General features: G+C 35.9%; 1 protein-coding gene across 6 annotated transcripts in view; it reads left to right on the forward strand.

Annotated features, from left to right (window-relative positions):
* The window catches only part of LOC106884137 (alanyl-tRNA editing protein Aarsd1), a 426,316-nt gene that overhangs the window by 371,207 nt on the left and 42,197 nt on the right, over window positions 1–12,912 (forward strand). For all 6 annotated transcript variants that reach the window (XM_089364768.1, XM_089364772.1, XM_089364771.1 and 3 more), the window contains 2 exons: window positions 2,296–2,412; window positions 9,511–9,641. In XM_089364768.1, the coding sequence (XP_089220894.1) occupies window positions 2,296–2,412; window positions 9,511–9,641 (248 nt within the window). The remainder of the gene's footprint in view (window positions 1–2,295; window positions 2,413–9,510; window positions 9,642–12,912) is intronic.

The raw sequence follows: 12,912 nt of genomic DNA on the forward strand, positions 1-12,912 counted from the left end.
ATGGAAGCCAGTTGAAAGAGTTATTGTCCTTTTGTTAAATTAAATTAAGTTTTTCTGTGTCAACCTCTATTTCAACATGTGTTTATATTATAGCTTTTGTGCAAAACAGTTTCTAAGCTATGTTCCAAGTTGACAAAATGCTCACAACATCAGCTTTGCTACAGCGTGATTATCATTGTTATTATCATTAACACGTTAACTGCCACAGTCTGTTAATGGAACTTGTGTGAAGTTTTGCAATGAATGTGTTAATGTATTCTTTTCAGCCGTTGCACAAGTTATCTCCAGACCACTCAAGTTCTTTAGCCTTTTGACTGTTCTAATTAAATTTCATGGTCATTTCCCATAACGATGTAAATTATCCACCAAAAAATAGAATTGGTATTTTATGCTTCAGCAATACCTTTTCAATATCTCCTGCAGGTATAGTTTTCATATCCACCACCAGAAGTATTTGATTTTTATTCTCTAAAGAGATATTTGATGGAATATGTGAAAAAATTAAGAAAATTTGCAAAAATTGTCTTTTGTTAAGAGCCACTGGAGGTGTCTCTACTTTTTATAATATAAAAAGAGAAGTTTTTTTTCAAAGCTATTGGGGTAAAACAGCTTTCTGCAGTTTGCAGTAATAAACTTTTGAGCAGATATATCTGCTCTCTCAATGCAAAGGGTTACCTGTGCTGGTGCCACATAAAAAGCACTTGTTCTGGTGCCACATAAAAATATCTAGTACACATCTGTAAAGTGGTTGGTGTTAGGAAGGTCATCCAGCCATAGAGATGAAGCCAAAATGCATGACTAGAACCTGGTGCAGCTCTCACCATACTGTCCAACCCATGCCAGCATGGAAAAAAGAACGTTAAATGATGTTGGTGATATGAGTCCTCTGTTTTGTACAGATATTGGTGGGACTTCTTCCTGGTTTCTCTGCACACAAGATATTCCCCTTCAAGCTTTATCCTTACATCTTAGAAAGATCAAACTGGTGGTCATGGTTGGAATATTTCGATCATAGGGTTACATGATCCCAAATAACTTATCACTAAACACCAACTAAAGCAATAACAAGCTGAGGAAATAAAAATAATGAAAACTTCCTCTGATTAATTAAGGATCCACAGTCTAACCTATCATTGGTTAAATTAAATTATGTTCAATGGTTCACTGGATCCTTCATCTTTTAACTTGTTTTCAGTTATTGCACTTTGGCCATGCTGGAGTTCTACCCTGAAAGGTTTAATTGAACAAATCAACTGCAGTACTTATTTTTTTAACTTTGACACGAGTTCTATTGTTCTCTTTTGTAGAACCACCAGATTATGAGGACATAAACAAACTGACACCAGTTGTCTAGTCATGGTGTAGGACAAATACACACACACACACACACAGAGGCAGATGTGTGCACACACATATATACATCAGGTTTCCACACAGTTTCTCTCTGCCAAATTCACTCACAAGGCATTAGATGGTCTGGAGCTACAGTAAAAGACGCTTACCCGCCAAGGTGCCATGCAGTGGGACTGAACCCAGACTACATGTGGCTGTAAAGTGAATTGGGTGAAAAAAGTGCCTATTTTACTCTGGATGCCTCATTAACTTTGGGGTATGAAGCTAGTTGATTACATCAACCCAAGTGCATAACTGGTACTTATTTTATTGACCCCATGGAAGGATGGCAGGCAAAATCAACCTCTGTGGAGTTTGAACTCAGAACATAAAGCCAGAATAAATGCCATTAAGTGGCACTAATTACTGTATTTTATTGTGTATAAGGAACCTTTTTTTGTCAAAAATTAGGTTAAAAAAATATGGGAGTTTCTTATACACAGATAGAATTATAATCCCTTACAAAGCCTTTTTCCAAATTTTAAGCCCCCAAAATTAAGGGGTTCCTTATACACATTAAAATACGGTAATTCTAGATAATTATCATCAGTTTTAGTTCCAACTTCTACTTAAGTCTACTGAGGAATATAGAATTAAATGTCCTACCCTCAAACCGCCAATACCAGCAGCAGACTGATGCTTGTGCTTCAATTTATTATCCATTCCACCTTTTCACTTCTATTTAAAATATTCTAAAGATGTGATTTAAAACTTTAAAGAATTTGGTTTAAGTTTATAAATCATGTTCATTTTGACATTTCTCCGTCTTCATAGCATACAGCTCTAAACTTTTAGATATCTTCATAGCAGTTATTCTTGAAGATGATAAAGAATTAGACTGACAAATGACAGCTATTCCATGTAACATGCCTAATTCTCTTTGAATTTCTTTATCTTCCAAAGGTCCGTGCTCGTGGATTGCCTGAAGATCATGTTGGAGCAGTTAGAGTTATATGTTTTGAAGGAATTGACAGTAACATGTGCTGTGGCACCCATGTTTCCAATCTCAGTCAATTGCAAGTAAGTTTCTTTTCCATAAAACTTTAAAATTTTCGATTTCGAATTTGTTTTGCAAGAATTTTGATTTCAAACTTTGTGCTGAAACCAATATTGTTATATTTGGGAAGATTCATAATTGAAGAAACCTACTCTAGAGAACTTTCAGCTATGGGTTCTATTGGCACCACTTCTAAGAATCCATAACCTGGCTTTGCTTTTGGTGGGGTGGGGAGGAGGAGAATGCTGCTGATATGGGTTCAGCTCTACTGGCACAGAACTGTTGTTAATCTGCCTCTTTCGAGATGAGCATAGAGCATTGTAATCATTTTGCATGTATATGTTCAATGTTTAAGCATTGCTGATTTGTGGATCCAAGTTCTTTGTGAAGATTACTTCTCACATCCATTTGGCCACGATGGACAAGCATTGATTCTTTACCTTCTAGTGATTCTAAAAGAGATTATATCATATGGTGGACCAAACTGAAATGGCTAGCTGAGGGCAGATATTTTCTTCTTTGACCAAGCTCTCGTCATCTTTTTCCTCTTGAAAAATAAAATACCTGTGAGGTACTGGATTCTCTGTAACCAACCAAACCCCCTAATGGCTTCTGATCTGGTCTTGTGCTTGGATCAAGCCATTGTTATTATTTTCGTTTATATTACGACTACTATCACCAACTCAAAACTATTTAAATGCCATTTATATATATATATATATATATATATATATATATATATATATATATATATATATATATATATACAAATATATAAAATAAATCACCGGAACTTACAAATACTGAACATTGAGCGTCGAGTTATATACAGAATCAAGGTTTCAACTATGGTTGGATACCATTATCATGTAATTTTTGATAAGTTAAAGTGATTAGCAGTGGAGTTTTGATTTGGTATTTTAGAAATAAAACTTCAGAATTTTTTTTTTTTTTTTTAAACCAGTATTTTTATTATTTATATTTATAATGTTAAGTTCGAATAATTTTTGATGTACAAATCTAAAACAGGCGGGGGAAAAAAAGGAAAAAAAAATTTCAACTAATATAAAAACGTTGATGGAAAATTTGATATAGGAGAATAATTTTGATTTTTTAAATGGAAAATAGAATAAAAAAAAAAAAGAGAGAGAGAAAGAAATGGAAAATTCTAGCTATGTTTAGGAGAGAAAAACAAGTAAAAGACAAAAATATACCGATGCTTATGTTTTATAAAAGATCAAGTGTGAATTTTCACAAATATTAAAGCTGCCACAGTCTGACATATAAATAAGAGGAATATACATATATATACATATGTAGGTAGATACATACATATATATACATACATATGTACGTAAGTATATATATGTATCGTAAAAATAATGCATTATAAACTACTATGCTGACACACACACACATACACACACACTGAAATTTAAAAAAAGTAACAACAACAACAACATCAACAACAAAAATACTATTTGGATCTAAAAGTAAAAACTGTATAACTTATTATATAGATGCAAATAGATTTCAGAGATGTAAATAGATTTATGGTCTAAAATCATGTTTAATGTGCTTTGCTTCTTCTTCTATGTGCAGACATCGGTAAAATCTAAAGCAATCAGTATCTCAATCATACTAACTTTGAATAGGTTTTTTTTTATATTATTTTGTTTTGTTTTTTTTTTTGGTCTTTTTTTTTGTCTTTTTGTTTTTTTTTAAATAAAGTAGATGAAGAAAAAAAAACAGAAGAAAAATCTACCCCCCCCCCCCCCCGTCCTGCCGAAAATGTTTGTTAAACTTGTACTCACCTGCAGTTTTCCATAAGAATTTTCTATGGAGCTTAGATATTTGTTCCCCACCCCTCTTTCTCCTGTCTCTCATGATGAGTGTGTGTGTATATTTATATATATATGTATATATATATGTATATATATATATATATATATATATATATATATATATATATATATATATATATATACATACATACACACACGCATGAGTATGTATGTATATATAATATATACACCGTGTATGCATGTATATGTATGCATGTGTATGTATATGTGAGTGTATATATATATATATATATATATATACATACATACATACACACATACACATATATGTGCAAGTGTGTATGTGTGTGTGTGTGTTATGTTTTTTTTTAGTTTTGCATTTTTAAAGCTTGAGATAAAAATATTGAGCATCAATGAAATCAAACAATCATCATCATTGTTCATCATCATCATCAGTTCCATCAACATTGTCATCATCATCATCAGTTCCATCAACATTGTCATCATCATCATCATCGTCATTTTCATCATGATATTATTGTTCATATCATCACCATCATCATCACTTTCTTCATCATTGCTATCCTCCTCCTCCTTCCCCTCATCATTCTTTTTATCATCATTGTCCAAATCATCAACTGCCTCATCATCATCACCATCGTCATCATCATCAACTTCATCATCATCATCATCGTCATTGTCATTGTCATCCTCATCATCATTGTCATCCTCCCCCCTTCTCATCCTCATTGTCATCCTCCCCCCTTCTCATCATCATCATCGTTATCAAGTTTAGCTGATAACCTCTCTAAATACATGGAAACATTTCTTTTTCTTTCTTTTTTTTGTCATATTTTTTCATTTTTCTTTTTCCTATTAAAAATAATAATTTTCTTTTTGTCAAGGTTAGTTTAATTTTTAGTTTCTGATCTTTTAATCTTATTTAAAAATTATAATTTAAAAAAAAAAAAAGAACAACAACAGCCAACAAACAACTTAATGCGATATTTTTGTTATTCCAACCGAATATCAAAGCATTAGTGAAATAACTAAAAACCGAAGCTTGATGGATTAAAATGTTTTGAGTTCAAGTCTTGTTGAAATCAACTTTCATGCTTCCAGGGACCAATAAAATACATAGATCTATGATTAAAGCCATCCCAACAGTGACCATCACATCATTCTTTTTTTTCCTAGGTATAATGTATCTTAACTTTTATCGCTTACTCATTTTAATCATTGAAATGTGGCCATGCTGGGGTACCACCTTGATATTTATGTCGTTTTTCCTTTTTGCTCATCTCAGTCATTGGAATGTGGCCATGCTGGGGCATCACCTTGAAGGGTTTACAAATTGAAGGGTTGAACAAATTGACACCAAAAACATTCGAGCAAGATCATGCCAGTGCCGTTGGACTGGCTCCTGTGCAGGTGGCACGTAAAATACACCATTTTGAGCGTGGCTGTTGCCAGTACCGCCTGACTGGCCTTCGTGCCGATGGCATGTAAAAGCACCCACTACACTCTCAGAGTGGTTGGCGTTAGGAAGGGCATCCAGCTTTAGAAACTCTGCCAAATCAGATTGGAGCCTGGTGTAGCCATCCTGTTCACCAGTCCCCAGTCAAATCGTCCAACCCATGCTAGCATGGAAAGCGGATGTTAAACGATGATGATGATGATGATGATGATTCATATGTTTAACCCTTTCAGCCTTGACCTTCTGAACCTTATTTTACTATATACCTGGCACTCCAGCAGTGGAGGCAATATAAAATTACAGCAGCGTTCATGCTCAGCCAGAGCTACCTTTCATAGTAATAGCCTCACTTTCTCATCATCCAACCATGACTTGCAATCTTTGTTAAAAATTTCCTCGTACCTTCTGTAGCACACCTGAAACATAATACCCTCCTCTGGATTATAAGGGAATTCAGAAATTCAGTTTGCCATGCTGTCTGGCATAAACGAACTTACCGATTCAGACTTCCTTAACTGTTGTTGTTATAATATTTGATTCTGCAACTCTTGTAGGTGTTCCTGTTGCTTCTCTTATTTTTTTATTGCCCACAAAGGGCTAAGCATAGACGGGACAAACAAGGACAGACAAAGGGATTAAGTCGATTACATCGACCTCAGTGTGTAACTGGTACTTATTTAATCGACCCCGAAAGGATGAGAGGCTAAGTCGACCTCGGTGGAATTTGAACTCAGAACATAGCGGCAGACGAAATACCGCTAAGCATTTCGCCCGGCGTGCTAACAATTCTGGCCAGCTCACCACCTTCGTTCCTGTTGCTTCTCTTGAAGCTGTATTACTGCAGCTAATTGGTCCCATAATTTAACAATTTGTATGATGCACAAATTGTCAAATAACTTATGTGAGCTTTAAAAATTCCTCATCACCAGATGTTATATCCTTACACCTCCAATATCATAGTACAGTTGATATTGTCAATGATAGATGAAGAATACACTGCAACAGTGTTATAACAATACAAAATAGAAACAGCAGCAGTAACGAACACGTAACAAACCAACAATCTTTTATGAACCAACAATCAATATTTCCAACACACTAACTCAAACTGTAAACTGTACCTGGACTTCGAAGACCAAACTACAAACTGATGACTCTGTCAGACCGCTACTATTTATATGTAGCGGTCCCATCTATTCTCTTCAGAGGGTGTTGTACTCTCACCACAACAGGCAAAGTTGATTTTTAACTGGATTTGAATTCAGAATGTAAAAAGCCCAGAAGAAACACCTCTAACCATTTTGCTTGATGTGCTAACAATTCTGCCAGCTTGCTGCTTTGGTTCTAAGATTGTTGTCTAATTTTTAGTGACGAGGTTGCAAATAGTGCCACAAGAATTTTGACACCAAGTAATAAATGATTAAGCAAAAGTTAACGGTTTCTGTGTGTTCTGGAATGGCTAATAAACATGTGTTATGCTATAATTGTTTTAGTTTCACCACATGGTCTCTGACCACTTGCCAGACAAGTACAACTCTGAAATGATCGAAATTGTGTTTTTCATTTCTAAAACAGCAAGATATGATTTGAAGGAAGTTTGTCAGCTTTTTCTAGCAATGTGGACAAGCACATAGAGACTACTTCTTTGGATTATTTTGTATTTAGATTTTAAGTGATTGGCAAACTAGCTTTTCATTTTGTTTATGTCAGTGTCAGGTGTAATAATCTGCTTGTAATAATCTTACCATTGCAGACAGAATTATATTGAAACTTTACCATACAGACAAATGCCAATCCGATAGAAAATTTAGAAAATACTGTATTACCATATCTATCTATCTGTCTGTCTGTCTGTCTGTTTATCCGTCCATCCATCCTTCCTTCCTTCCTTACCCTCTCTCTCACACACACACGTACACGTGTGTGTTTATCTTGAAACTAATATCTGGATGATTTAATATAGAGTAAAGATACAAGCGTGGATGTGTGGCTGAGAAGTTTGCTTCTAGACCACATGTTTTGGGGTTCGGTCCCACTACATGGCACCTTGGGCAACTATCTTCTACTGTAGCCCCAGGCTGACAAAAGCCTTGTGAGTGGATTGAGCAGATGGAAACTGAAAGAAGTTCATTCTATATTGTCATTATCATTTTGATATTGGTTGGATATGTGAAGTCACATGGTTCAGTAGTTAGAGTGTCAGGCTTACAATTGTGAGGTTGAGAGTTCAATTCCTGGACCAATTGTGTAAGTGTTCTTGAGCAAGACACTTTATTTCATGTTGTTCCAGTTCACTCAGCCTGGTCTTGGGCCTCAGAGGGGAACTTTCTAGGTACAATCCCATGATCAATCATGACTGAAGGGGTTTTTCACTGGGGTCAGACAGAACTTACTGAAGTAGATTTTTCTACAGCCAGATGCCCTTCCTGTTGCTAACCCTCGTCTGTTTCCAAGTAAAGTAATATTCCCCGTGGCCAGACATGTTTTCATGGAAGATTGGGAATGAAGGACATTGCTTGCACATTGGTGACTTTCATTAACAACTATTACATGAAGCTGAGACAAGAAAACAGTAACGTATACACACAGACACACACACACATATACATATATGATGGGCTTCTTTCAGTTTCCATCTACCAAAATCCACTCTCAAGGGGCCATGTAGTGGGACTGAACCCAGGACTGCATGGTTGGGAAGTAAAAGGATTAGATGAGTATGGCTGCAATGACCTTGGACATGGGTCTATATACTGGTTCCAAGCAAAATGTTCTAGTTGTGTGAGCTGAATGTTGCAGGAATCGAGGACAAGCTTAAGATGGTCCCTGGACCTCTTCTTGGGTCTCCCATGCAGGCAAACACTGGTTGATAGCTCTCCAAAGACCATTTTTGGGAGACAATTATCAGGCATCCTGATAATGTGTCCACAACCCATCTTAGAAGATGGCTTTGGATGATGGATTCAACACTGAAGAGTCCTGCTTGCTGGAGAATTTCTGCATGGGGTGGGGGACCTTATCTTTCCAAGGAACTGCACACTCTGAACCAATCCAGTGTGAGAAACTTGAGGAAAAGAGACATCAACCTCATCTCAGACTCACCAACAACAGAACAGGCGACTTCCCTTGTCATCTGTGTTCAAGGACATGTCATTCCAGGATCAGACTGCTTTCACATCTGTCAACTCACAAAATGTTGGATAAGACTCCAAGAGGACACCAGCATTGATGGAGACAGCTATAAGCAAATAAACTGGATCTGTATGATTTTGGATGACCTGATACTCTCACCACCCACACCATCTACCCCCATCAGCCCTTATACTCTTATTAACAATACTACTACTTCACATATTACTCTTTTACTTGTTTCAGTCATTTGACTGCGGCCATGCTGGAGCACCGCCTTTAGTCGAGCAAATCGAACCCAGGACTTATTCTTTGGAAGCCTAGTACTTATTCTATCGGTCTCTTTTGCCGAACCGCTAAGTTATAGGGACGTAAACACACCAGCATCGGTTGTCAAGCAATGCTGGGGGAACAAACACAGACACACAAACATATATTTATATATATATATACATATATACAACGGGCTTCTTTCAGTTTCCGTCTACCAAATCTACTCACAAGGCTTTGGTTGGCCCAAGGCTATAGTAGAAGACACTTGCCCAAGGTGCCATGCAGTGGGACTAAACCCAGAACCATGTGGCTGGTAAGCAAGCTACTTACCACACAGCCACTCCTGCGCCTATAAATACAATTTTTTTCTTTGTTGTTGATTTTAAAATTTTTTAAAAAATGATTTATCTACTAATTATGTATCATTTCTTTGTTAGATTATAAAATTACTGAAGATTGAAAAAGGGAAGAAAAACAAAACCAATTTGTTTTACCTCACTGGCAATCGTGTTCTGAAGTATTTGAGTCGTGGTTATGAAGCAGAGAAATCTCTTGTTGCTGTCTTCAAGTAAGTAAAGTGCAAAAGGATTTTCTTTTATGCAAAACGACCACAATTTAAAAAAAAAACAATTCCTTGTTACACACACACACACACCTCTTGTCATCATCAGCACTTTGATGTACATTTTTTCATGTTCATGGGGATTGGACAAAATTTGCTGGGGCAGATTTTTCTCCAGCTAGATGCCCTTCTTGCAGCTAATCCTCATGTTTACACAAAAGACCGAAAAAGAAGGGCACTAGTTAACAACTGTCATGTGAAGCCGAGACAAGGAGATAGCAATCAGCAACCACAGACACACACATGCACACACTCTCTCTCTCTGAGGGTATCCAGCTGTAGAAACCAAAGACATCAAAGAGTGGACAAGAAGGCCAGGTATTCAGTCAAAATATCTGCATCAATGGCTGACCAGATATTTATTTATCTCCTCGGAGAAAAATAAACCACTTCTATTCCACAAATTTGTTTGAGAGGCTGCCCAATTATATGTACCCATCTCAGACCGTCCTTCAACTACATTAGTACAATTCCAAGGTGGTTAATGCAGATTTGCACCTCCCCTGGAAAAGATGCATTCTTCTGCAAAAGTTTATTTGGATTTCTAGGTTTTACATGTTGAAATAAACTTTTTCAGAAAAATGCATTTTTGAAGGGGAGGTGTGAATCTGCATTAGCCCCATCCCAAAAACCTCGTGATTTTAGTGGGTGCATCTAATAGCTTTGCCGTCATCCTCAAAAACTTCATGGATGTGAAAAAACAAAACCGATGCATATGACATTTATGTAAAACATATTTCTGTGTACTTTTCTCTGTTTATTCGGATAAGCTGCACATGCGCACACAAACACAAAAGCTCTCCAGGCATTTGGCTGTTATTCTTAGCATCTTGACATTTTCACTTTCAGACAGTTTGGAGTTTTTCATAGAAAATTTGAAATAAAAAATTTTTTTTTCCATTTTCTTAATCTCCATATTTTCTCATATACACTGAAAAAATAAATTCGAAAAAAAGTTAAAAATTTGTGGAGGAATTCAAAATTCTCCCTCTCTCTCTCTCTACCCACCTCGCACAAAAAATGAAATCCAAACCAAGTTCGGGTGGAAATATCCAAAGTGATAGATTTTTGTTTTTTATTTCTAAAATGCTGGTCCAGAGCCTGAAATGTTTGGTCGAGAAAAAAGTTTGTATTTTGTTGGGATTAATCCAATGATTTGACAGCAAGGTAAGGAAATAAATACCTACAAATACATACACACTCTTATATATATATATATATATATATATATATATATATATATATATATATATATATATATATATATCGTTGGCGTTAGGAAGGGCATCCAGCTGTAGAAACTCTGCCAAATCAGATTGGAGCCTGGTGTAGCCATCTGGTTCACCAGTCCTCAGTCAAATCGTCCAACCCATGCTAGCATGGAAAGCGGACGTTAAACGATGATGATGATGATATACACACAAATATTCTATAATTATAAGCATAATTATAATCAGGGGTCAGCTAATTGCTTCACTATGCACCAAATTTAGAAATAGCAGTTAAAATACTTTTTCCACTACCATATGGTAGTGATTATAATTATGCTTATAATTATAGAATATTTGTATAGAAAATGTCCATAGAAAATCTGTCGAGATAATCTTAACTAGGTTACATGACTTCACTTTTACACCTGTTGGTCATACAGAAGTTGATTTCAGGTGGCACTGGGTAGGAACGGCACTTTAAATGAAGCTGTGTTTGGAGAATTGTTGTACAGTTTCCGTGGTATAATAGGAAAAGATAATGATCTGTAATCTTGAAAACTTAATGGAAAATGTTTTGATTAGTTTTTTGCTGTTTTTTAACACGACAGAGTTCAAAAAGAAGAGCTCTTCTCTGTTTATAGTCAGACACACAGACATATCAGTCCACACCCTTACACATGTGTATATACATACATGCATATATATATATATATCATCATAAATATATATATATATATATATGTTTGTGTGTGTGTATATATATATATATATATATATATATATATATAAATTGTAAATGCATACCATCATTGTGTATATATATATATATACCATCATTATATATATATATATACACACACATACATAAATGCATGTATACATACACATCTCCCTATTTCCCTCTTACTTTGTGTGTATGTGGGTATATGTGTGTGTGTGTGTAATATATACATACACAGACACTGCTGCTTGTGCACATACGCATATCTCCCTACTTCTCCTTCAACTTTTCTTTATGTATGTGTGTATGTATCAATATCTATCTATATATACATACACGCACACACACACACACACACACGCCTATGAATATGTGTTTGTCTTTAAGAAAATTTGGAAGCTTGATGGAAGTCTCTAAGAACAGAACCACTTTCGTCTCCCTCTTGAGATTTTTCTCATCAATAAAGACATTTCTTCCCTTTCCTCTTCCTCTTCATTTTGTTGTTCTTGTTCTTCCTCCTCCTCCACGCCCCCCTCTTCTATCATCTGTTTGCCTGTTCTGGGGTTAATAGTACTTGACAAACTCGGTAGAGTTAACGTTCTGATTAACTTACTAATTGCATCAGACATATCTTTTATTCAGGCTTGTCATTATGTGTGTGCTTGCAAGCATGTGTGTGTGTGTGTGTGTGTGTGTGTGTGTGTGTGTGTTTGAATATGTTTGTCTTTGTATTTTGGCACTGCTTAATTCTAATGTTTTGTTTGAAGAATCTGTAGTAAAGTACATCACATACATAGATACATACATACATGCCTGAGTGTAAATGTACACAAACGTATATACACACTTATGTATGTGTGTGTATATTCATACATACACATGCATTTATATATACATGCACATATATATATATATATATATGTATATATATATACATGTGTGTTTGTGTATATATATATATATATATATATATATGTATGTATGTATGTGTATATATGTGTGTGTGTGTGTATACATACACATATATATATGTGAAAAACATCCAACCCACAACATCTTACTCTACCCTAACCCCACCCTACTCCCATGTCTCTCTACTCACCCTTCTTTAAAAGATTCTAGTGTATACACCAAATACATCTAAGCAAGATGAAGAGAAAGAAAGAAACCACTCGTGTGTCCCCCCCCCCCACACTTCACTCCATACCGTCTCCCCTCCTCCCTTCCCTCACTCCACCCAGTCGTCTCCCCCTGACCCTGCCACCCTCCGCCTCCGCCCCCCCTC

This window comes from Octopus bimaculoides, chromosome 16 (genome assembly GCF_046866305.1).
Source record: "Octopus bimaculoides isolate indiv1 chromosome 16, ASM4686630v1, whole genome shotgun sequence".
NCBI classification, from domain to species: Eukaryota; Metazoa; Mollusca; class Cephalopoda; order Octopoda; family Octopodidae; genus Octopus; species Octopus bimaculoides.